At 42.5% G+C, this 23477-nt stretch overlaps 1 protein-coding gene across 4 annotated transcripts in view; it reads right to left on the bottom strand.

Moving 5' to 3' along the window:
• Positions 1-23477, bottom strand: part of LOC136826605 (protein Loquacious-like) — a 121817-nt gene that overhangs the window by 93928 nt on the left and 4412 nt on the right. For all 4 annotated transcript variants that reach the window (XM_067083842.1, XM_067083844.1, XM_067083843.1 and 1 more), the window contains exon 2: positions 11538-11757. In XM_067083842.1, coding sequence (XP_066939943.1) covers positions 11538-11585 — 48 coding nt within the window. In that variant the 5' untranslated portion in view covers positions 11586-11757. The remainder of the gene's footprint in view (positions 1-11537; positions 11758-23477) is intronic.

The raw sequence follows: 23477 nt of genomic DNA, 5'->3' as shown, positions 1-23477 counted from the left end.
GATTTCGTGAGCTTTTACTTAAACGGAAGGCAAGACGTCCTCCCCAATATGGGAATGTGCTTACGAGATAAGGTCTCTTAGAAAAAATGCCAAGGCATTCTTAGCAAGTGGACAAGAAGGATTTTTAACCGAGCACCACAGGTTACTCGAAGGTCCACGGATTTTCTCAGTCCTGTGTAAATAATATCTTAATGCCCTCACAGGGCAAAGAACTCTCTCTTCTTCTTCTGGGCCCAATATTTCCATTAGGTTCTTATGGTAAATGAACAAGGCCAGGGCTTAGATGGGGTCTCATTCTTAGCTAAAAACCTGAGGGTAAAGGAACAGATTGCATTCCCTTGGGAAAAGCCAATCCTCCTATCAATGGCATGTAGCTAACTAACTCACTTAGCAGTTGCTAGGACCACAAGACAAAAAGTCATCTTAGTCAGATCCCTAACATTATTGAATGAAAGGGATCGAAACGGAAACTAGAGAGCCATTTCAGAACCACATCCAAGTTCCTAGAGACCACCTCTACCTTCTTCTGTTTGGATGTTTTGAATGATTTAATGAGATCATATGGATCCTGGTTTGCAGATAGATCTATACTCATGGCAAAAAACAGAGCCCAGCATGGCCCTGTAACTTCAGATGGCAAAGGAAGACAGACCTCTAGAGGACCTCAAATATAGCAGAAAGGCTGCTATCTTTGCTATAGACATCTGAGAAGATGAGATGTTATGTCCACTTGGCTTGGTAGACTTTGCTAGAGGACTGACATCTACACCTAGCAATAGCTACTGCAGCTGCTTTTGAAAACCTCTCACTCTAATGAGCTTCCTGACAGTCTGTATCCTGTCAGGGCCAGAGTGGACATTCCTCGATGGAAGCGTCTGAAGTGAGACTGTCTGAGTAGATGTGGCTTTTGAGGGAGTAGCCTTGGAAAGTCCACCAGTAGTCCGAAGAGGTCCGGGAAACACTCCTTCAGAGGCCAAAACAGGGCTACTAAAGTCATCGTTATGTTGTGGTGGGACCGAAATTTGTTTAGAACTTCCCTCACCAAGCTGAATGGTGGGAGTGCAAATAGGTCCTTGTTCGACCAGTCTGTAGCATGGCGTCCATCACAAACGCCAGAGGGTCCGGGGCTGCAGAGCGGAACAATGAAAGGCAATGATTTCTGGAGGTTACAAAGGGGTCCAGGGATGGCTTTCCCCACAGTTTCCATAAGGTCTAAGCAGACTAGTGGACCCAGGGTCCATTCTGTGGAAATGACCTGTCTTTGACGGCTCAGTTTGTCCACTAATACATTCAGTTTCCCTTGAATAAAATGTGTATCTTGGTCTGGTCTGCCCAGAAGAGAAGGGCCCTTGCTGCCTTGCAGAGGGAGAAAGAGTGAGTCCCTCCTTGTTTTTTATATAAGACAGGGCAGTGGTGATGTCTGAGCGGACTGCCACAGTCTTGTTGCAAACTTCCAATGCGAAGAACTGTAGCCCGAAATGAATCACCTTCAACTCCTTGACGTTGATGTGCCAACTTCTTTGTTCCTGGGACCTTGTCCCGGAAACTTCCTTGTTCCCTAAAAGGGCTCTCCAACTCAGGTCCGACAGTCGGAGTAGAAGTCTATGTTGGGACTCATAGGGAGGAGAGACTTTCCTTCCAACAGTCTGTTTTCTGACTTCCACCACTGCAGGTCCCTCTTGATTTTTTGAGTCATGGGCAAAAACGTGTCCGGATGCAATCTCCTGTCCCAGCTGGCTCTCAGGAAGAATTGCAACACTCTCATGTGGGGTCTGCCCAGAGTGACAAACTGCTCTATGGAAGATAGAGTCCCTAGAAGAATCATCCACTTGATGGCTGAGCAGGCCTGGAGAGAGAGAAATTCGTTCATTGTCTGTAGGCAGGATTCTACTCTCTTGGGGGACGGAAAAGCCTGAAAACTCAAGAGAGTTTATTGTCAGTCCCAAATAAAGAATCTCCTGTGAGCTTCTGCATACTGATTAACAAACCTAAGTCTTGGCCTAGGAGAAGGGTCTTTCAAAGGTCCTCTGTACACTTCTCCCATAAGATGGAGCCAATTTGCAAGGGGGGCGAGAACCGAGTAAATACTTGAGGAGCCATAGAGAGGCCGAAGCACAGAGCTCGACTGATACACACTGTCTCAGAACACGAACCTGAGGTACTTCCTGGAGTCCGGATGGATGGGGACGTGGAAGCAAGCATCCTGCACATCAATGGAAATCATCCAATCTCCCTAGCAAATGGATGATAGGACTGTCTGGTTCGTTTCCATTCTGAATTTCATCTTCTGGACATAGAAATTCGGGGTGCTGATGTCTAGGACAGGCCTCCAAACTCCTGATGACTTGAGGACTACAAAGAGACGGTTGTAGAATCCCTCTGAATTGACGTCTTCGACCACCTCTACTGCTCTCTTCCTGAGGAGGGATGAGACTTCTTCCAAGAGAGCCGAATACCTCTCGAAGCCTACTGAGTACGCAGTCAATACGATGGGCGTATTGATTAAGGGCAGTTTCTCCCTACCCTCCCTCAGGACTTTTACGATCCGTTGCTCTGCTTCCTTTGCACTCCATCTCTCCCAGAAATGAAGGAGCCTGGCTCCTACTGGAGTACAGAGGACAGAGTTTTCATTTCCATGAGGAAGACTTGGAGGAGGACTTCTTAAAGGAACAAGATGAGAAGCGGACATTGACCCGAGGCTTAGATGGGGCCTTCTGTCCGCTGCTACGAAAGGGATGCGGCTGGAATGGAGAGACCGACTTGGTGCCAAAAGCGGCCATCTCTCCAGGGCATCTAGTAGACTGGGCCAAGAGGTCCTTTGTGGATTTCTTTTGAAGGTCCAATGCCATCTCATTAACTGTGGACTGTAGTTCATCGTTGGACAAGTCGGTAGAGTTCTCGGCTAGCACTCTGCTGGGCCCGAGTTTGAGTCTCCGGACAGCCAATGAAGAATTAAAGGAATTTATTTCTGGTGACAGAAATTCATTTCTCGGTATAATGTAGTTCAGATTCCACAATAAGTTGTAGGTCCTGTTGCTAGGTAACCAATTGGTTCTTAGCCACGTAAAATAAGTCTAATCCTTCGGGCCAGCCCTAGGAGAACTGTTAATCAGCTCAGTGGTCTGGTTAAACTAAGGTATACTTAACTTAACTGTGGACTGTGGGAACAGATGATAGTGATAAGGGGGAGAGAAGAGGAGTGCTGACTTCTGTGACGAAGTAACCCCCTTGGTAGTGTAAGAACACCAAAGCTCTCTCTTCTTAAGCACTGCCATAGCAAAGAGGGAGGCTAATTCCTGGGAGCTGTCTTTAATGCTCTTGTCCATACCTTTAATGCCCTTGTCCATGCAAGAGAGGACACCAAGCCAGTCTGTGGAACAATCCTCAGGTAAAGAGGAACAGTCTTGAATCTTCCGTGTGAGGGCTCCTACTGACCAGTCCAAAAAACTAAAAAATTTCAAACTTTGAAAATGCTCAAGGAGATGATCAAGCTCCGTCGCAGAGAACATCACCTTGGTTGATGCAAAAGCTGACCTCCAGGAAGAATCAATGAGTCCAGAGAAGTCCCCTTGGGAGGAGGCAGAGACTCCCAAAGAAGGAGCTTCCCTTTGGCATAGGATAAGTACTTCCTGCGTGACAGTCTGGAGGGAGGAAAACTGAAGGAAGACTTCCCTTGCTCTCTCTTCTCTGGGACCCAATCCTCAATTTCATTCAAAGCCTTTCTTGCCAAGGTAAAAAGCACCATCTTAGGTAGCCTGGACGAATCAACAGGCTGGTTGCTCATTAAAAAGGTGGAGGCAGGCAAAGCTGGGGCTGCTGGAGACAAGAAATCAGGAAAGCTAATGAGCAAATAGCGCAGCAAGGCCACATATGCTGTTGGAGTAGAGTCTTGACCTACTTCTTCTTCCACTTCCAACAATACAGGGGACAAATACAAGTCCACTAGAGGTTTATCTGCAGAGGGCGCCTTCTGGAGTCAGCCCAAAATGCTGTCAAGCTGGCATTGAATGGGTGCCAATGATGGATAAAAAACTGTAGGCGCAGGAGTCCCTGAAGTAGGAATCTGAAGAAGAGTAGATGGGTGCACAAAAGCTGGTGCAGAAAGGACTGGAATTGGCGCTGGGCCCTCGAAAGCTGAGACTGGATGTTCAGGCGCTATCGGGTAATGCTGGATGCTTGGGCACTAGCAAATTGTGTCTCCTTGGGAAAATCCTACCCATTTATCTATGGCTTGAATCTCACTAATATGTTTGGCAGTAGCCAAAGCCATGAAGGAGAGTCTTTTGAGTAAGGTTCCTCAGTGAAGCAAAACAAAGGGTTCAAAGGAGGGACCTGTCAGCCACTTCAACACTACATCCAGGTTCCAAGAGACCAGATCGTCCTTCTGTTTGGATGTATTGAAGGATTTGATGAGGTTAAGATCCAAGTTAGACAAAAGATCCAGGCCTCTATGCTTAAAGACTGAGCTAAGCATAGCTCAATACCCCTTAATGGTGGAAGACGACAAATTCCTAGAGCTCCTCAGGTATAAGAGGAAATCTGCAATCTGAGTTACAGATGTCTCAGAAGAAGAGACGTTGTGTCTGAGACACCATCGCCAGAGAACTGCCCACTTAGCTTGGTAAACGCAGGTAGAAGATTGACGCCTACAGCTAACAATATCCTCTGCAGCTCCTCTTTAAAACCCTTTCGCTCTGACAAGCTTGTGGACAGTCTGAAGCCTGTCAGAGCAAGAGTGGACAACCCTTGGTGAAATCTCCTGAAGTGGGGTTGTTTGAGTAGACAAGGTTTTTGGGGAAGGAGCCTTGGGAAGTCCACCAGCAACTTTAGGTCTGGGAATCCACTCTTTCTGGGGCCAGAACGGGTCATGGTCACGTTGCGATGAGACCGAAATTTGTTCAACACCTCCCTGATCATGCTGAAGGATGGAAAGGCGTAAAGTTTCAGATTGAGCCAGTCTTGCAGCATGGCATCCATTACCCATGCTAGAGGGTCCATGGCTAGAGAACAGAAGAGAAGGCAACGGTGGTTCCTTGAGGGGGCAATAAGGTCTAAGGTCAGTCTGCCCTTTAGCTTCCAAAGATCCAGATAACCATGAGATTCAAGGTCCATTTGGTGGGAAGAACCTGCTTCCAACGGCTCAGCTCGTCTGCCAAAACATTTAATTTTCCTTGAATAAATCGAGTGACCAGTCACTCGATTTTGATCTGCCCACAGGAGGTCTCTTGCTGCCTGGCAGAGAGAAAAGGAATGAGTGCCTCCTTGCTTCCAAATGTATGTTAAGGCTGTGCTATTGTCTGCATGGACTACAATATTAATGTTCTCACAATTCGCGGACTCAGTGATTCGCTGAATTTTCTGTGGAACCTATCTAGAAATTATTAACGGGAAACTCACCCATTCGTGGATTTTTTTTTGTAGAGCAATATACTGTATTTTCATGGCTGAATACTATACTGTATCTACATATACATTTTGATAGAATAATGATTTTCAATACTAATTTTCAAATATTAATATTAAGTTTAATAAGATTAAATATAACAAATAATAAAAATAATCTCTCTCTCTCTCTCTTACGGAGAAGTATATTTATTTGTTTTGTATGATAAATAAATGATTTACTAATCTTCAAATAATAATGCTGATGTAAACAGCAATAATATCAATTCATTAAAGTAAATACTATAGTGAATTAGTAAGATTTTACCTTATAAATTAATATTATGCAAAATTTTAAAGGAGTACATGTTGACCCCCAATCTTTTGCTTAGGCTTTTGGAGAGGGGGGAGGGTGAACCTGTCAGATACGTCAAGTAACCTGACAGCAAGGGTTGGGTGGTCAGTGTTACCACTTAGCATTGCCGACTTACTGGTCAAATACCATTACGAAGGAAATACTGAAAAATCTCTCTCTCTCTCTCAGGAAAAGATAGAATTTTTATGGTTATGTTTATTTGTTTTGTATGATAAATAAACAATTTACCTAATAATAAGTAATAATTTTCAAATACTAATAATAATAATAATAATAATAATAATAATAATAATAATAATATACTGTAATTACAACATTTATGCACTTCTATAGTACATTATAAAAGAAAAATTTTAATCAAATAAATTTCAACCCCATCTTTTCCTGAGTCTTCGAGCTCAGGGGGAGAGGGGGAACCTGTCAAATATGTCAAATTGCTCTAGATGTTGCCAAAACATGATCAAACCAATTTCTTTTTATTCCTCCTTCCTTTCTCTCTCTCACCAAAGGGTAGAATGTGAGAAATAAATAGATATAGATAAACAGATACTTAGTTCAGCCCTTCTCTCTCTCTCTTTTTCAGGAAAAGATAACATAAATCTTGTGAAGAGAAATGGATTAACATTCCTCAAGAGATTAAAGAGATAAACTCACTCTCTCTCTCTATCTCTCACTTGCCCTGCCAGTACAAGGCTGGCTGAATTTGTATCTTATTTCTGAAGGCTAAAATGACATTTTTATAATAAAATAAAGGTTTTACATATACTATTAAAAGCTATTGGTTTCTATTAACCGGCAGCTAGAATTTTGAAATTCACAGCTGAGCTACTTTGTTTTGGCTACGTGAGTGATTCCGCCCACTTTCGGGGTAAGAGAGGAACCAGCTTAGCAAACGAGCCCAATATGCTTATGCCTTCCAACCATGCAAGGGGAGGAGGGAGGGTTTTGATCATGTAAATACTTGGTAAGTGTATATAAAACTTTATTTTATTATAAAAATGTCATTTTTATATAAGCTACTTACCAAGTAATTACATAGCTGAATCCCACATTATGAGGTGGGATGCATGGGTTCTCTATCCTAATACATTAAAATTAGTAATGTAAAGAAATAGAATTATTGCTAGCATTAGTTAAAATGCTTGCTGGTTCCTAACCTGTTGAGAGAGCTACTACAGGAAAGTACTACCTCTGGATGGCACTCACCTCAATGTATAGCGGCGTGGTGGTGTAGCCAGGAGTCGCCTGCTACATAGCGGGATTTCTTTGTTGGAAAGGAGTGCCCGATTGCATAAAAAGAATACAGTAATCAAGTCACCCCTGCCCTGGGCACAGCACCAGAAAAACACAACCTGAGAGTAAATAAAAACAAAACACATTTGCCTATAGCTAAACGTTACAGCATACCATCACCCAACCATTGTGGATACAAACTGGTGTGCACTCCAAATACCAAGTACCCCCAGGCTCCCCTACAACTCGATACCATGAATCAAGGCGAAAAAATAAGAAGGATGAAGGAAGCTTCCTACACTCCTTCTCCCAACACCATACCAGCAATCAAAATAGGACCCAATACCCAAGGTACTGCAATTTTCATAGACAGTTTTAATGTCACCCAAATAATGAGCTGCAAACACTGATTTGCATTTCCAAAACGTTGTTTGCATGACAGAGGCAATAGACATAGTATGTCCATTGCCTCTATCATCTATATATATATATATATATATATATATATATATATATATATATAGATATATATATAATAGACATATATAGAGGCAATAGACATAGTACGTCTACAAGCCAGGGACATGGCAACTGCTCTCACTTCTTGCACTTTGACTTTCACTATGGGCAACGTATCTTCATCAATTTGCAAGTGCGCTTCTAGAATTAAATAATGAAAAACACACTTTTCGAAAGAGGGTGAGAAGGATCCTTAACTGAGCACCAAAGGTTGCTCGACGGCCGGATCTTTTCCGTTCTCAGTAAATAGTATCTTAATGCCCTTACAGGGCAAAAGGGTTCTCTCCACTTTGTCCGGACCTAGGATATCTATTAAACTTATAATAATAAATGAGCATGGCCAGGGGTTGGCAGGGGACTCATTCTTAGCTAAGAATCCTAGGGTAAATGAGCAGATTGCATTACCTTGAGAGAATCCAACCTTTTTATCCAAGGCGTGAAGCTCACCGACTCTCTTGGCAGTCACTAAAGCTACTAGGAACAGTTTTCCTAGTAAGGTCTCTTATGGAGAGAGATTGCAAAGGTTCAAAACGTAGCTGCAACAGCCACTTCAGTACCACATCTAAATTCCAGGTTGCTAGCCTATCTTCTTTATGCTTGGTTGTATCAAACGACTTGATAAGATCAGAAAGGTCCCTATTAGAGGAGAGATCTAAACCCCTATGCCTAAAAACAGAGCTCAACACTGCTTTGTAGTCTTTAATGGTTGAGGTGGAAAGGTTCCTGGCAGACTTCAAATATAAAAAGAAATCAACAATTTCCGCTATAGACGTCTTAGAAGATGAGATGATGTTTCCTGCACCAGTCATGGAAGACTGTCCACTTGGCTTGGTAAACTTTGCTCAAGGAAAGTCGTCTGCAATGAGCAATAGTGTCTGCAACTGCGTTTAAAAATCCTTTTGCTCGCACCAATATGTAGACAGTCTGAATGCGGTCAGAGCCAGAGTGGGCAGTCCTTGATGGAATCTTCTGAAATGCGGTTGTCTGAGTAGACTTGGTTTTTGAGGTAATAGTCTTGGAAAATCCACAAGAAGCTCCAGCAAGTCCAGGAACCATTCTCAGGCTGGCCAGAATGAGGCTACTAAAGTCATCTTTACATTCCAATAATTTCTGAACTTGTTTAATACTTCTCTCACCATCTTCAATGGGGGAAAGGCGTAAAGATCCATGTTCGACCAATCCAAAAGCATCACGTCTGTCGCCCAAGCTTGTGGATCTGGCGTTGGCAAACAATATAGGGGGAGATGACGATTTTTTGCGGTTGCATACAGATCTAGAATCGGTCTTCCCCACAGCTTCCACAACTCTAAGCAAACTAGAGGGTCTAGAGTCCACTCCGCATGGAGAACTTGTTTTCAACTGCTGAGTTCATCTGCTAAAATGTTGCATTTCCCTTGAATGACTCTGGTTAGGATCTGGGTTCAATTCTGATCCGCCTAAATGAGAAGGGCTCTTGTTGCTTGGCAAAGGGAGAAAGATTGAGTTCCCCCTTGTTTCCTTATATCAGATAGGGCTGTGGTGTTGTCCGAGGGGATGGACACTGTCTTTCCAGACACCTCCAATACAAACGCTTGCAATCCCCAGTGAATTGCCGTCAATTCCTTCACACTGATGTGCCACTTCATCTGTTCCCAAGTCCACTAGCCTGAAACTTCTTTGTCTCCCAGGAGGGCTCCCCAACCTAGGTCTGGTGCGTCTGAATAAAACACTAGGTCAGGATTCAGAGGGAGAAGCGACTTCCCTTGAGAGAGCTTCTCTCTTGAATTCTATCAAGCCAGATCTTCTTTTATTTCCTTCGTTATTGGAAAACCGAGAGAATCCGGGTGTTTCTTCCTGTTCCAGTTGACTTTCAGAAAGAACTGTAATGAGAGTCCCCAACAGGCTCATCCCACTGTTCGCAGAACAGGACTGAAGGGCGAGAAATTTGTTTATCTTCTGAAGGCAGGAGTTTATCCTTTGGAAGGAGGGAAAAACCCGAAAACCCTGAGAGTTTATCCTCATCCCCAAATAAGCTATCTCCTGAAAAGGAGTCAGTTGAGATTTTTGGAAATTCAACAAGAGGCCCAAATCCTGGGTGAGAAGAAGGGTCTTGTGAAGGTTCTCTGCACATTTTTCCTTCGACTGGGAGTGAATAAGCCAATCGTCGAGATACAACGAAATGTTGACTCCCATCAGATGTACCCATTTTGCCATTGGGGCGAGACACGCGTGAATACCTGTGGGGCTGCTGACAGACCAAAGCAAAGGGCTCTGAACTAGTGCACTTTGCGATGAAACACAAACCTCAACAACTTCCTCAAATCCCGATGAATTGGGACATGGAAGTAGGCGTCTTTCATGTCTATCAAGATCATCCAATCTTTCAGACGAATGGATGCAAGGATGGACTGGGAAGTCTCCATCTTGAATTTGGTTTTCTGTATGTACAAGTTCAGGGCACTTACATCCAGGACTGGCCTCCAGCCACCCGAGGTTTTGAGGACCACAAACAGTCGATTGTAGAACCCCGGAGATGAGGCGTCCTCGACTAACTCAACTGCTGATAAGCTGATCAAAGCTTGAAGGTTACTCAAAATACTGTATATCGGAAATACTTCACCAAATTCCAGTAAATACAAACGAAAGCCATGAAAAAGCTGCTGCAAACAACCTGATGTTTAGTTGAGAGCTGGCAGAAACACGAGGTTATCTGCTAAGTTATTCCCAGTACTCCCAATAGTGAGCAGGGGTAATCACCTACACAAAACAATTGAAACACTACCACAATTTTTAAAAAAAGACTGCTGCAAGAGTTAGAAACTACAGCTATGTAATTACTTGGTATGTTACTTATATGAAACAATATACTATACTTATCGTTAATATTTTAGCCACTTGGGAGGCAACAACTTAAAAAACATGGAAGGCATCATGGTTATTAATGGTTTGACATCAGGTTTTCATTTCATGGGGTTAGTGCATCACAATATTCTCTGTTTTCTTCAGACATGTGCACTTTCCAATCTGACCGAGGTCATCAACCACACACCATGATTTTACTTCCACCCCTAACCAGTACCCTGACTCACTGTTGCCTCCCCTTGTCATCAGGTGCCCAACCCATCTCAATCTTCATATCCAATCATTTTCTGATCTATGGGCCTTGTACCTTTTTATAATTTGTAACTCCACTTGCTACGTGATATACCCAACTAATTCTAAATATGAATTTTGGCATTTTACAATCATATCTTTTACTCTCTATTTCTTTTCGCTTTCATGGCTGTTCCTTAAACCATAAATACGTAACTTCTTTATCATAGCCCATCTTTCTGCTGCACATAATGTACATATTTTATATGCACATCTTACGCTTTGCTCCCTCTACTAATGGGATAGGTTTATTTGTCAGTAGTTTAATTATTTCCATTCATCCAGGCTACAGATACACTTTTTCTTATCGCCCTTTCAATCTGATTTACAGTCTAGTGTCATCCCAGTAAAAATCCTCTACCTCTTTGAAGACCCGTCCTTTTGCCACAACATGTTTCTCCACTTCCTTACTCTCCATTTGCTGTTCTTGTACATTTCCTGCACCAAAAATCTCCTATTCCTGAACATCTCATGAGTATCAATTAAAAAAGGTGCACAATAGTGATTTCAGTTCAACTCCTTTCCCACACAAGCCACATGGCCACTTCAACATTTTTATGAAAGATGTTTAACAAATTGAACTCTTACAATAAAATGAAAAGAAAATACAAAAAGCTGGTTATGTAGAGCAAATAGAATGATGTCATTGCATACCCAATTAATATAATCCTTTCCTTATAGGAAACTGCCTGTGACTTAAAAAAAAACAAAAACAAAACAATACTGTACACTTGTCTTAAAAATTTTAAAAAGTCCAATTGGAATCCCTTCTATCATGCAAGGAGAGCTGAGTTGACATGAGAAAGACATGAAAAACTCATCTCTTCTACAGTATAAAAACCTTGTTGACCCCATTAGACATACTACAAGCACTTATGGGAATGTGTTTGTTTACCTCAATTGACGTTGTAGAGTCAACATTTGGAGGAGGCTGGTGATACATAGTTCAAAAACACTTCTATCCGTCTATTGTGAAGAGGATGATGATAGGAGCTGTGCTAAAAATCTGGAAAACGACGACAATGGCGCGTGTCACCGCAGGGAGGTCCTCACAAGAGACGGGGGAACATGCCACACTTTTTTCTTCGCCTGCTGCAGCCTGCCAGCCCACTATCCTTGAAGAGAAATAAAAAATAAAGATGTGAGACAAGGAAAATTAATGTAACATTCAAATATACATTTGATGGTTAAATTTCACCATAAACATTCATTAGTGTTAGTGTAAACTCACATTTAGTAACATAACTGCAATTTTGCACCTCATGTTCTGTTCCCATAAGTAGGTAATAACCTTGTAAGAGACCTCGTCGTGCCGATCACGGTCTCTTTCGAGCACACGTGTGTGTTCGTCATCCAACGGAGGGGACAAGACAAAAACAAGAGCAGCCCGTTTTCTCTCTCTCAAGGAACGCAACTTCTACCATACAATATTTCCGCCTGTTTCTACCTAACCATTGTTGTCTCGATTCATGTACAATCACCACTACTTGCATTGCCATGCAAGCATTCTAATCATGTACTCACAATGTTCCACCGAATCTTCTGTATCAAACTGTATGTACGTTTCTGTTTGTGAGGATGCCAAATGTCTCTCCATTTCACATATATTATGCTACTGCATTGTATTCATTAATCTGTCTCAAATCTCATGCAACTGGCCATATGTGGAATTTCCTGGCCTTTCCATTGATATATGTTTTGTCACTGCACGTTTATTATGTCTCTCACAATCGCCATCTGTTTGTCTGCTGACAAATACAGATGTCCGAAACATTACCTCTGTTTTGCCCTATCTGTGTGTAGATGCTATTTTGTGGCTCGCACCAGCCAATAACAACTTCGAAGATTCTGTTTATTCATTCAGTAAGGAACCACCAATAAACCAGTCAACACCCAGCCAGTATGTCACTCAATCCCGTCCTTACAACCTCGCCAATACCTCAATATTCTACTGAAGTCAAGACTATACTGAAACTCCTTGCTCTAGTACTATAGAATAAAGTAAATACTGTAGTTAGAATGTGATTTTTCAGGAGTACCCCATGGACAAGCAATAGTTGAAATAGCCTTTATGTTGAGTATCATTAGTTTATAGTTATCGTACGATTAAGAAAGTTTATATGACTTATTATAGTTAGTTTCAGTAGATATCAAACATCTACATGAGACAAGGGAGAAAGAAGTGGCAAGTGAAGCAAGAGCTTTGATGGGTGAGGCACCTTTTTGCAATCAAGTATATGAAGGAGCAATTCACTAGTAGAAATTACCAAGATAAGAAGTTTACCATTGATGGTAGCTGGGAGGTCACCTTTCAATATGTTCTGCTTATCTGACTCGAGCATCTGTGCCAATATTTGTGGCTACTGGATGATCTGAGGTGCCACATTTAGGCTAGTTGCTTTATGCTAGGTGATGATCATATAACAAGTTCTCACACTTTCGTTTGTACCATATACTCTGTACCATACACTTTCAAAGTCTTCCTGTAAAGTTTCCCCTTTGACTGAGGTACATCCATGTACTGAACACCTCCCTTTGCCTATTCATATTCTCTTATTTTCCATTAATACTATATATTTGCTAACACATGAGAAGCACCCCACAGGAAAGCATATTATGAAAAGATAATAAATATCCCTTTACCCCCTGATGTTCAGAGCACTCCCCATTTTGGGTTATTTCAAAACTTTTTACCTGCCAGGAAAACTTCTACCTTTAAGCATATTGAGGTGTGCTCCTCACAAAATATCAAATCCTAAAGATAATTTGTATTTTTCATAGTTATATAAACCAAAACCTTTTATGCAGGAGTACAGTATTCCTTGGTACAAGGAGGAAATGGTCACTGAAACTTGGTAACAAGAAGTTTAATTAGAGGTAAAGCAGGTAAGTGAAGGATACCCCACTTATCACCTGCCATAAGGTAGCACTTTTGTCTTGCAAATCAGGGATTATGTGGGGCAGTTGATGTGAGATTACGGAACTGAATGGAATATAAAATTTAGTCCATAGGCCAAGCTCTGGGGCCTATGAGGTCATTAAGCAATGAAAGGGAAACTGAGAGTAAAATGGTTTTAGAGATGTAACAGGAGGAAAACCTCAGAGAGTTGCACTAAGAAACAACTGTTAGGCCAGGGTAAAAAGTAGATGAAAAGAAGAGAATATGAATGGAGGTACAGTAGAACCCCCATATTCACGTTCTCACAATTTGCGGATTTCTCTGTGGAACGCATCTACTCGTTATTCGTGGAAAATTTGCCCATTCGCGGTATTTTTCACTGAGAAATATTCACTAATTACTGTATTTTCATATTTTCATGACTAAATGCACTTTTTGTGATAAAATTATTAAAATACTCGGGTATAAGCATTTTTAGAGGGTTTTCTTGTGTTTATCAAAATAGGCAGTTCTAAGTGTTTTTAGAAGGGGTTTTAAGTATTCGCGGATTTTAGCTATTCGCGGGGGTTGCAGTACGCATCCCCTGCGAATAAGGGGGGTTTACTGTACAGTAAAAGGAGAGGTGAGATTGTGATTTTAAATGAAACTTGCATTTTTCCTAAGTATACAAACTATAGCCTCATATGTAGGAATATTCACCAGCAAGAGCATGAAATATTAATTTAAACTTGGTAAGAAAGTGGTTAAATGGAGGAAGGCATGTTAATTGCAGGAATCTCCAACTCATATGCAGTAGGCCAGTAGGATTTTCTTAGACATAAGGGACCTAGTGGGGTGCCTGAGGTGGGATTATGGTAAAATGTCCAGGGTTGTAAATGTAGAAAAACCTAAAAAATTTTTAGGGTAAAATATTTTTCCTAAGTATATAAACCAGAGCCCTTTATGCATGAGTATTCCTCATTGCAGCCAGGAATCAGTCCTGGAAACTTAGTAACAAGGTACTTAACTGGTGGTATGTGGGTAGAGATGAGCAAAAAGACAGTATTGAGTAAGAAATTCTTGTCCAAGTCAACAACTGACATGGAAGTGCCCTTCCTTCAGATCCGCTAAAAGCTTGAAGTCACCCTCTCTTATGAAATTCGACACAGATCATGCTGTTTTCATCTTGTTCAGTGTTTACTGAACTCCTTAAAAAAAGAGCTTGATAACCAGTCTTCGGCTGCCAGCCACCTCCACCAGGAATAGGAGGTCAAAACAACCCAGAGATTGGTTGTCAATGACTTTGAGTGTATTCTTCTCCAACATCCACATAACCTTTGTTGACATGGCCAGAACTTACAGACATTCTGGAGGGTAAGACAGGTACAGAGGAGAGGTCTTTGAAAAGAATTCAATAGCAACACAACTGCTAATTGTCTGTATGTGCATAGTTCAGCACTGCATACAGTAATACCTCAAACATTCACGAGGTAAGCTTCCAGAACCCATCATGGATCAGGAGGAATCGCGTATGATTGGGCACTTTAATTTCATTTAAAAGTTAACATAATAACATTACCCTTAAAAAATAAATACAATAAATGGTTGACATACAAATAGAGCACAGCATTGCCCAATGGGTATTTGCCACATAGCACATTTACAGTACGGTATACTAACGTTACCCCTACACTAATTCATTGGCTGCTGTTTTCTTTTGCACTCACAATAAGGTAAAACTAAGTAATGAATAAGACTGTAAACTTAATGAATGAAGTTTTCTTTATTATTGTCAGGAAGGTAAACTAGGTGAACTTCATATGTCACAGAAGTCATATCATGAAGGCACAATTCAATAAAATAAAGAAAACATGTATGTACTGTACATAGAGAGAGAGAGAGAGAGAGAGAGAGAGAGAGAGAGAGAGAGAGATTTTTATGATAAAATAGTTTAATATATACTTACCAAGTAATTACATGATTGGAGCCCTCCCTCCTCCCCTTGCATGAAAATTATGGTATTAATTAATTACGTTGCTACAGAGCTAGTTTCACTCGGTCAGCAACTAAAATTTTGACATTCGTGGGTCGCGCTACTTTGTTTGGCTAGGTGACTAACCCTGCCCACTTTTGAGGTAAGGGAGGAACAACTAGCAAATGGATTCAATTTGTTAATACAGTACCATAATGTTCACATGAGGGGAGGAGGAAGGACTCCAATCATGTAATTACTTGGTAAGTATATAAAATTTTATTATATCATAAAAATGTCACTTTTATACATTGACAGGTGGGGGTGCATGAACAAATCTACCCCAAACACTAGTAATGGTAATGAATTTGAGAACAGAAAGATTGCTAGCATTAAAAATGCTGTTTCTTTCCTTACCTGATAAGGGTGCTGCTACAGGAAGGCGCTGCCTCTATTGCCGCTTTCCTTATCGTAGAGTGGCATGGTGGTATAACCGAGGCTCCCTACTACTGTATATTAGTGGGTGCCTTGCAGCAAGGCTGATTCCAATTGCTGACAAAGGTAATTACTGTACGTTGCCCCTGCCCCAGGCGCAGTACAGCACTACTGCTACCACCACCTCTCTTGTGGTGTCAAATGATCTAATTAGATCCAATACATCCTGATTAGAGGAAAGATCCATTCCCCTGTGTCTGAGGACAGAGCTTAACATGGCCCTATAACCCTTGATCATCGAAGATAACAGGTTTCTATCGGTCTTAACATATAGCAGAAAGCCCGTTATTTCAGCTAAAGATGTCTGAGAAGATGACACTCTGTGCTTTCTGCACCAGTCTGAGAAGATGACACTGTGCTTTCTGCACCAGTCTCTAAAAATTGTCCACTTAGCCTGATATACTCTATCAGAGGACTGCCGCCTGCATTTGGCAATAGCTTGCGAAGCTGATCTTGAAAACCCTTTCTTTCTAAGATGTTTTCTGATAGTTTGTAGCCTGTCAGGGCCAGTGTAGACAACCCCTGATGAAAGTGCCAGAAGTGGGGTTGTTTCAGAAGAGGAGGTTTTTGAGGTAGCAGTCTTGGAAAGTCGGCAAGGAGGCCGAGAAGGTCCAGGAACCATTCCTTTGTTGCCCAAAAAGGAGCAACTAGAATCACTGAAAGATTCTGAGGAGTCTGGAACTTGTTGATCACCTGTCTTACCATACTGTTTGGGGGGGAAAGTATAAAGGTGATTGTTTGATCAGGACTGGCGAGCAAAACGGGGAGATGGTAGTTCCTGGAAGCCGCGAAATGGTCTATCAATGGAGTCCCAGACAACTTCCACTGATCCGAGCAAATGTGAGGATCCAGAGTCCACTCCGTGGGTAACACTTGTTTCAGGTGGCTTATTTCGTCCACCAGAACGTTGAGCTTCCCTTGAATGAAGCGCGTAAGAAGCCTGACCTGAAATTAATCTGCCCAAAGCAGAAGATCCCTTGCTGTTTTGGAAAGGGAAAAAGTGTGTGTTCCCCCTTGGTTTTTGATGTGTGACTGGGCTGTCATACTGTCAGAGTGCATTGTCACCGTCTTGTTACACACTTCTTTGAAAAATTGCAACCCCAGATGAACTGCCGTCAGTTCCTCGACATTTATATGCCAATTTCTTTGTTCCGGGGACCAGGTCCCTGAAACTTCCTTGATCCCTAACCTAGGTTTGACACTTCTGAGAAGAAGTCTGGGTCGGGGTCCAACGGAAGGAGGGATTTCCCTTGCAACAACCTTTCTTCTAAGCTCCACCAACGCAGGTCTTCTTTCATTTCGGGGGTCACTTGGAACACGAATGTGTCTGGGTAGTTTCCTGTTCCAGCTGATTCTTAAAAGTATTGAAGCAGTCTCATATGAAGCTTGCCCAAAAGAACAACTGTTCTATGGACGATAAAGTCCCCAGAAGGCTCATCTATTCATGGGCAGAGCACTGATTCAGAAGGAGAAGCCTGCTTGCTGTCTTAAGGCACGACTCTATTCTTTTCAGGGAGGGAGAAACCCAAAAATTTTGAGTCTTCTATCACCCCTAAATAAAGAATCAGTTGTGACGGAATCACCTGAGACTTCTGAAAGTTGATCACCAATCCCAGATCCTGGGCCAGGAGAAGGGTCTTTAGAAGGTCCTCCAAACATTTTTCCCTCTACTGTATTGGGCCCAAAAGAGCCAATCGTCCAAACAGAGGGAGATCTTGATTTCCATCAGGTGGAGCCATTTCGCTAGGGAAGCGAGAGCTCTGGTAAACACTTGCAGTGCCGTTGATAAACCAAAACAGAGCACGGAACTGGAACACTTCGTTCCCATACATGAACCTCAGAAACTTCCTTGATTCCCGATGTATTGGAATGTGGAAGTATGCGTCCTACATATCTATTGATGTTATCCAGTCTCCCTGGCAAATGGATGACATGATGATTTGATTTGTCTCCATCCTCAACTTTGTCTTTTGTATGAAGATATTCAAGGTGCTGATGTCCAGGATGGCCCTCCAGCCCCCTGAAGCCTTGGGCACCACAAAAAGATGGTTGTAGAACCCCGGGGTGTTCACTTTCTCTACCAATTCTATCGCCCCCTTCTTGAGAAGGGACGACACTGTTCCTGAGAGGGCCAAAGACTTTTTCAAGCCTTTGGAATACGCTGTCAAGGTTATTGGAGAGCTGACTAAAGGCAGCTTTTCTTTGAAGGGAATGGTATAACCTTCCCTCAGGACAGTGACAATCCAGAGCTCTGCCCCCCTGCCCTTCTCTCCACTTCTCCCACAAGAGAATGAGCCTGGCTCCTACAGAAATTCAGAGGACGAAATTCTCACTTAAGAGAGACATAACGTGATGAGGATTTCTTAATGGCTCTGGAGACAAACCTGCCGGAAGAGCGAGATCTAGAGAAAGGTCTCTGTCTGCTACCACGAGAGGAGGCATCTGCAGAGGGGAGACTATCCTGGAGGCATGAGCAGGAATCTCTTTTGGCCACCTAGAGGATTGGGCAAGAAGGTCTTGAGTGATTTCTTCTCAAGATTTGAAGAAATCTCCAGAACTGTAGCCTGCGGGAACAGGTGATGACAATCCAGTGGGGAAAACAGAAGAGCCAACTTCCGTGAGGAAGCTACTCCCTTAGAGGTGTAGGAACACCACAGTTCCCTCTTTTAAGGACTCCCATAGTGTACATGGAAGCTAACTCCTGGGAACCATCCGATCCCTTTGTCAATGCATGAGAGAACCCCCAACCAGTCGGAGGCACTACCTTCAGGAATAACAGGGAAGTCCTTAATCTTACGGGCTAAAGAGCCCACTGCCCAGTCAAGAAAACTCAAAACTTCGAATACCTTAAACAAGTTTTTAAAAAGATGTGAGAATTCTGTCGAACTAAACATAATCTTTGCTGATGCAAAAGCAGATCTGCGAGAAGAATTGATTAGCCCGGAGAAGTCCCCCTGGGAGGAGGCAGAAACTCCCAGAGAAGGAGCTTCCCCGGTAGCAAAGAAAGCTGTCTCTTCTTAGACAATCTAGAAGTGGGGAAGCTGAAGATGGCTCTACCCTGTTCCCTCTTCTCCGCTAGCCATCCATCAATATCACTAAAGGCTTTCTTAGCAGAAGAAAGCACTAATTTGGGCAGTCTCGAAGAATCAGAAGTCTGTGGCTCCATAAGAAAAGCAGACGCAGGCGAAGAAGGAGCTGCAGGCGAAAGGAAACTTGGGAAGGTAGTGAGAAGATACCTTAGCAGCAACGCATAAGCTGAAGGACAAGCGTCTTGAGCAATACACTCTTCTTCCTCGTCTGAGGATACAAGAGACAAAGCTAAGTCCATCAGTTAGGGGGCCGACGGAGTCTTTCTTAATAGGCACAAAACACTGTCAAGCTTGCTCTGAATCAGGTCTGCCACGGAGGGCATTTGCTTGCTGGAAGTTGTAAAGCCTGAAGCGCAGGAGACTCAAGCGCAGAAGGAGGTGCTGCATGACTAACTGCATGAGAATCACTAACAGCAGTCAGAGCCAAAGTGCCAGCAGCAGAAGCACGATGATCAGAAGTGAGAGGGTTCTTGGGCGCCAATAGGAGCTCGGGTGCCAGCGGGCGCTTTGTCCATGCTGGAGATCCACGAATCACTGAGTGGATGGGTGATGGTGGGCACTCGGGTGCTCTATAATGCTTGAGAGAAGACAGGCGTTCTGACACAGCAGGGCGAGAGGGAGCCAATGAGTGTTGAGACAATTTCGGGCGCTCGGACGAAACTGGGTGTTCAGCATTCAAGGGAGCTTCAGACACTGCAGGACACTAAGGAGTCAGAGGAGCCTCAGGCACATGGGGATGTTCAGAAGATGTTTTATACAAAGAGCGCTTAAAAGAAGCAGGGCACTTGGAAGCTGCACTCTGGCTCTCCACCAAGGGAGGAACAGAAGGAAAATGCTCTGAACTGTCCCAATGACTGCAAGACGGAAGAGGACTATGAACAGGGTCCTTGAATCTCTTACACAGCACTGGAGGAGGACACAACACATCACCAACACGCCTTTTCAAAGGGCGTGATTTGTCCACAAAACGCCACTGGTGCCTGGGAGAAGAATCATCTGAGCTAGATGAAAGATGATGCACAACCAAGGGTACGCCTTTCCAGTAGTGTTCGGCTGCAACCTGGGATTCAACAACAGGTCCAACCAAGGGGGCGACTACCTGTGGGCAGACACCACCAACCTCCCTTAGACTACCAGTTTGACTCCTCCCAGGTTTAGGGGAGTATGACATTCACCTTTGCCTATGAGAATTGGTGGGAAGGGCAGCCACCTTCTCCGCCAACACATCACTGACACTAGGTGCTATCGGGTGCTCTACCAACACTGCACTGGCACTAAGCGCTACTGGGCGCTCCGAATTACTCATTGTCCATAAGGACCTTAACCAATGAGGCTAACTGAGCAATAGACGCCACAATTAACTGAAACCTTACTCTCGAGGGTGGCAATGGGGTTGGGTTCGGAAGCACGAAAGCCGGGTAAAGGAGCAGGTACAGGATCACCAGAAATTATAGGAATATCAATATCAAGATTAGCATTATCAATATCAAGATCAATAGGAGATTCCTGACTAGCTAAAGACTTGCTAATCTCTCTAGCTGTCACCTTCCTCTTCTTACCTTCAGCTAGCTTATTTAAGTGAGATCTTAAAGTCTTCCACTTCTTACTGTCCCAGTCAATACATTCATTACACCTTAAATCTACCGAACAAACTTGTCCCCTACATTCTGTACATGTAGCATGGGAATCGTAAGATTCCTTAGTCAAACGCGTATTACAGCCTTTGCTGCAATACCTAAAGCTAGTCAAACTTGAGTCTGACATTTGGCAAACAAGTCAACTATAGTCACAGTCGGTAAATAAAGTATAAGTCGAATTAAGCAAAAGTCACAATAATGGAAAAAACAGTCTAACTCTATCTAATAATGCCGAAAGGCTATCAGAGCAAGAATGCTTCACCAAAATGATAAAACATCAATCGGTAAAGATGAAGTAAAAAATCAGAGCTGCTGCTGAAAGCTGGTGTACAGCCATTAGCCGGCAGAAACAAATTGAATCCTTTTGCTAGTTGTTCCTCTCTTACCCTGAAAGTGGGCGGGGTTAGCCACCTAGCCAAACAAAATAATACGACCCACAAATTTCAAAATTTTAGCTGCCGAGCGAGTGAAACTAGTAGCAATGTAATTACTTGGTAAGTTACTTATATAAAAATACATATGCACATTAAAAATATTCAATAGAGCTCCAAGCTACAAGCCAATCAGCAACATGGGAAGCTGGTACCCTGCTGTGTGATTGGCTACGTCCAACCATTCTGGCCAACAGCGTGTCATCACAGAGCATCCGAGCTACAAGCCAATCAGCAATGAGGAAAGCTGTTATCCTGCTGTGTGACTGGCTACTTTCAACCCTTCCAGCCAATAGCGTGTCGTCCTGTGTTAGGTGAAACCCGAATTAGTAAAGGCCATGGAAGAGCCAGTAAGGCACTATCATGGAAACGAAACTCCCAGGATGCACCATGATAGCCTGCAAAAGTGGCCATGTACTGATGCGCACCATATAATGAAGTTGTCACACGCAAGCACTGGGAACTATATGCACACCAAGATAGCTATACAGCGCATGCTTCCAGAGAAGCGCAAGTGGAGAGCACTCATGTCCAGGAAGTGAGGGTTAACCCAGGGTACCATGCTTGCTGGGTGAGACCAGTATCAGCTCTGCCTACAACAAATGTAACACCCACAAGGATGCGCACACTCACCTCCTTGGCCCTAACCCATATCTTATTCTCCTGAGAGTGCAGTAGTAGCCATGATCGATGCTACTGGGATGTCTTCTACCAGAGGGACAACCACCACTGGCAACCCACCAGTGTTGAGATCCTATTAATGACATCAACAGCAGATGGTAGCAATCTAAGTAGTTAGGGTAAGTGTCCTGATCCCCACCTCTAAAATGTACCCAGCCCTCTCTGATAAGTGTGGGGTGTACAAGGGGGAAAAGAAGGGTGTTCACAGCAGAGAGCAAATGATGGGCTGACTCTTCAAATTTACTTCCTCTACCTGAGACAGCAGCAAGTCTAGCCCTAAAACAAGGTTGCAAATGGTGATGATCACCCTAAACAGAGGGCAAGAAAGTCCACTACATTTGCTTATGTCTTTCACACCTTTGTTAATGACACTATTTTTCCCTGGTAAATAAACCACATATTCCACCTGTGCAGTCAGCAGAAGTGTAGCAAGTTGTCCTCAATGGCAGCCACAGAAAAAGTGCTTGGTGATTACAGATGTGCAAGGAGTACTCCCCAGCTCACCCACATTAACCACCAGTTAACTGCCTTGTTACCAAGTTTCAATGACAGATTCCAACCTAAACTAAAGGATACTTCTACATAAATGGCAAAGGTTTTTACTCCTGCTTAATACAATCCTGATCTGATTTGTGTTCTTCAACCAATCAAGCTTCAGTTATTAGTCATGACGCTTTTCGGGTACACACGTAATGGTTGTTCCCTAGATTATTTAGTTGTACTGAAAATTTGATGTGAAATTTTATGCTCCACAAGGACAGGCCATTAGTATTCTTTATGAACACTTTAGTGCTGATCAAAATGCGATTGACCTTTAATGTACTGGGAAGACAGACACCTATGGTATTGTAACCATTTGGTTAAATTTCCAAAAACAAAGAGGAGGTATAGTGTAATTATTCAGAGATTGTATAAGTGCATTATTTGAAGGTTCACAACTTCACAGATAGGAATTGGTTTTCTTTGCTAATTGGTATTTTACTTTAATACACAGAAAGAAATTTTGTCTTTGTTAATTAAACATTACTGTATAGTATTTTAGTTTAATAAAAGTTCTTGATAACCTATTGAATTTTTTTTACTATGTTCTTTGTTCTCCTTAATGTGCTTTATAAGTAAATCATACTACAATCTATTGCAAATACTGTTACTGAGATACTTACCAAAAAATGCTATTACCCACTTGGATTTTTCTATGTTATGTTTTAATTTCCACATGAGTGTATTGTGGGTAAAAATGGCTAGTGCATTTGGAACTCCTTTCCTTATTTTCACCTATTTAATAATTTGTTAATTTATTTTTTCTTTTCTAGTAACTGATCTCTTCTTTCTGTATTTCCCATTACCTTCTGTTGGATCCTTCAAATAAACACTATGTTCTTTGGATGCTTGAATTTAAAAGTCAATGGCCACTGTGCGCTTGTTCCATATGAATAGGGTTCATCTTCTGAATAATGATAATATAGTATAGTAATAGTTATTGGGTACATGTACATTGCTGAAACATGATTGGTTCTTTTATTCTAGGTTTCACCAATTAGGCAATGCTTGCGAGAATCAGCTTCAGTTCTTAGTCATGGCTTCTGCATGTGTGACTCTTGCTCCTTGGACTATTTTGGTTGTATAGCCTAGCTATATTTCACTTTAATCTT

This window comes from Macrobrachium rosenbergii, chromosome 41, assembly GCF_040412425.1.
Source record: "Macrobrachium rosenbergii isolate ZJJX-2024 chromosome 41, ASM4041242v1, whole genome shotgun sequence".
In the NCBI taxonomy this organism is placed as follows: Eukaryota; Metazoa; Arthropoda; class Malacostraca; order Decapoda; family Palaemonidae; genus Macrobrachium; species Macrobrachium rosenbergii.
Note: the sequence above shows the minus strand (reverse complement) of the source record. Positions and strands in the feature narration are given on the sequence as shown.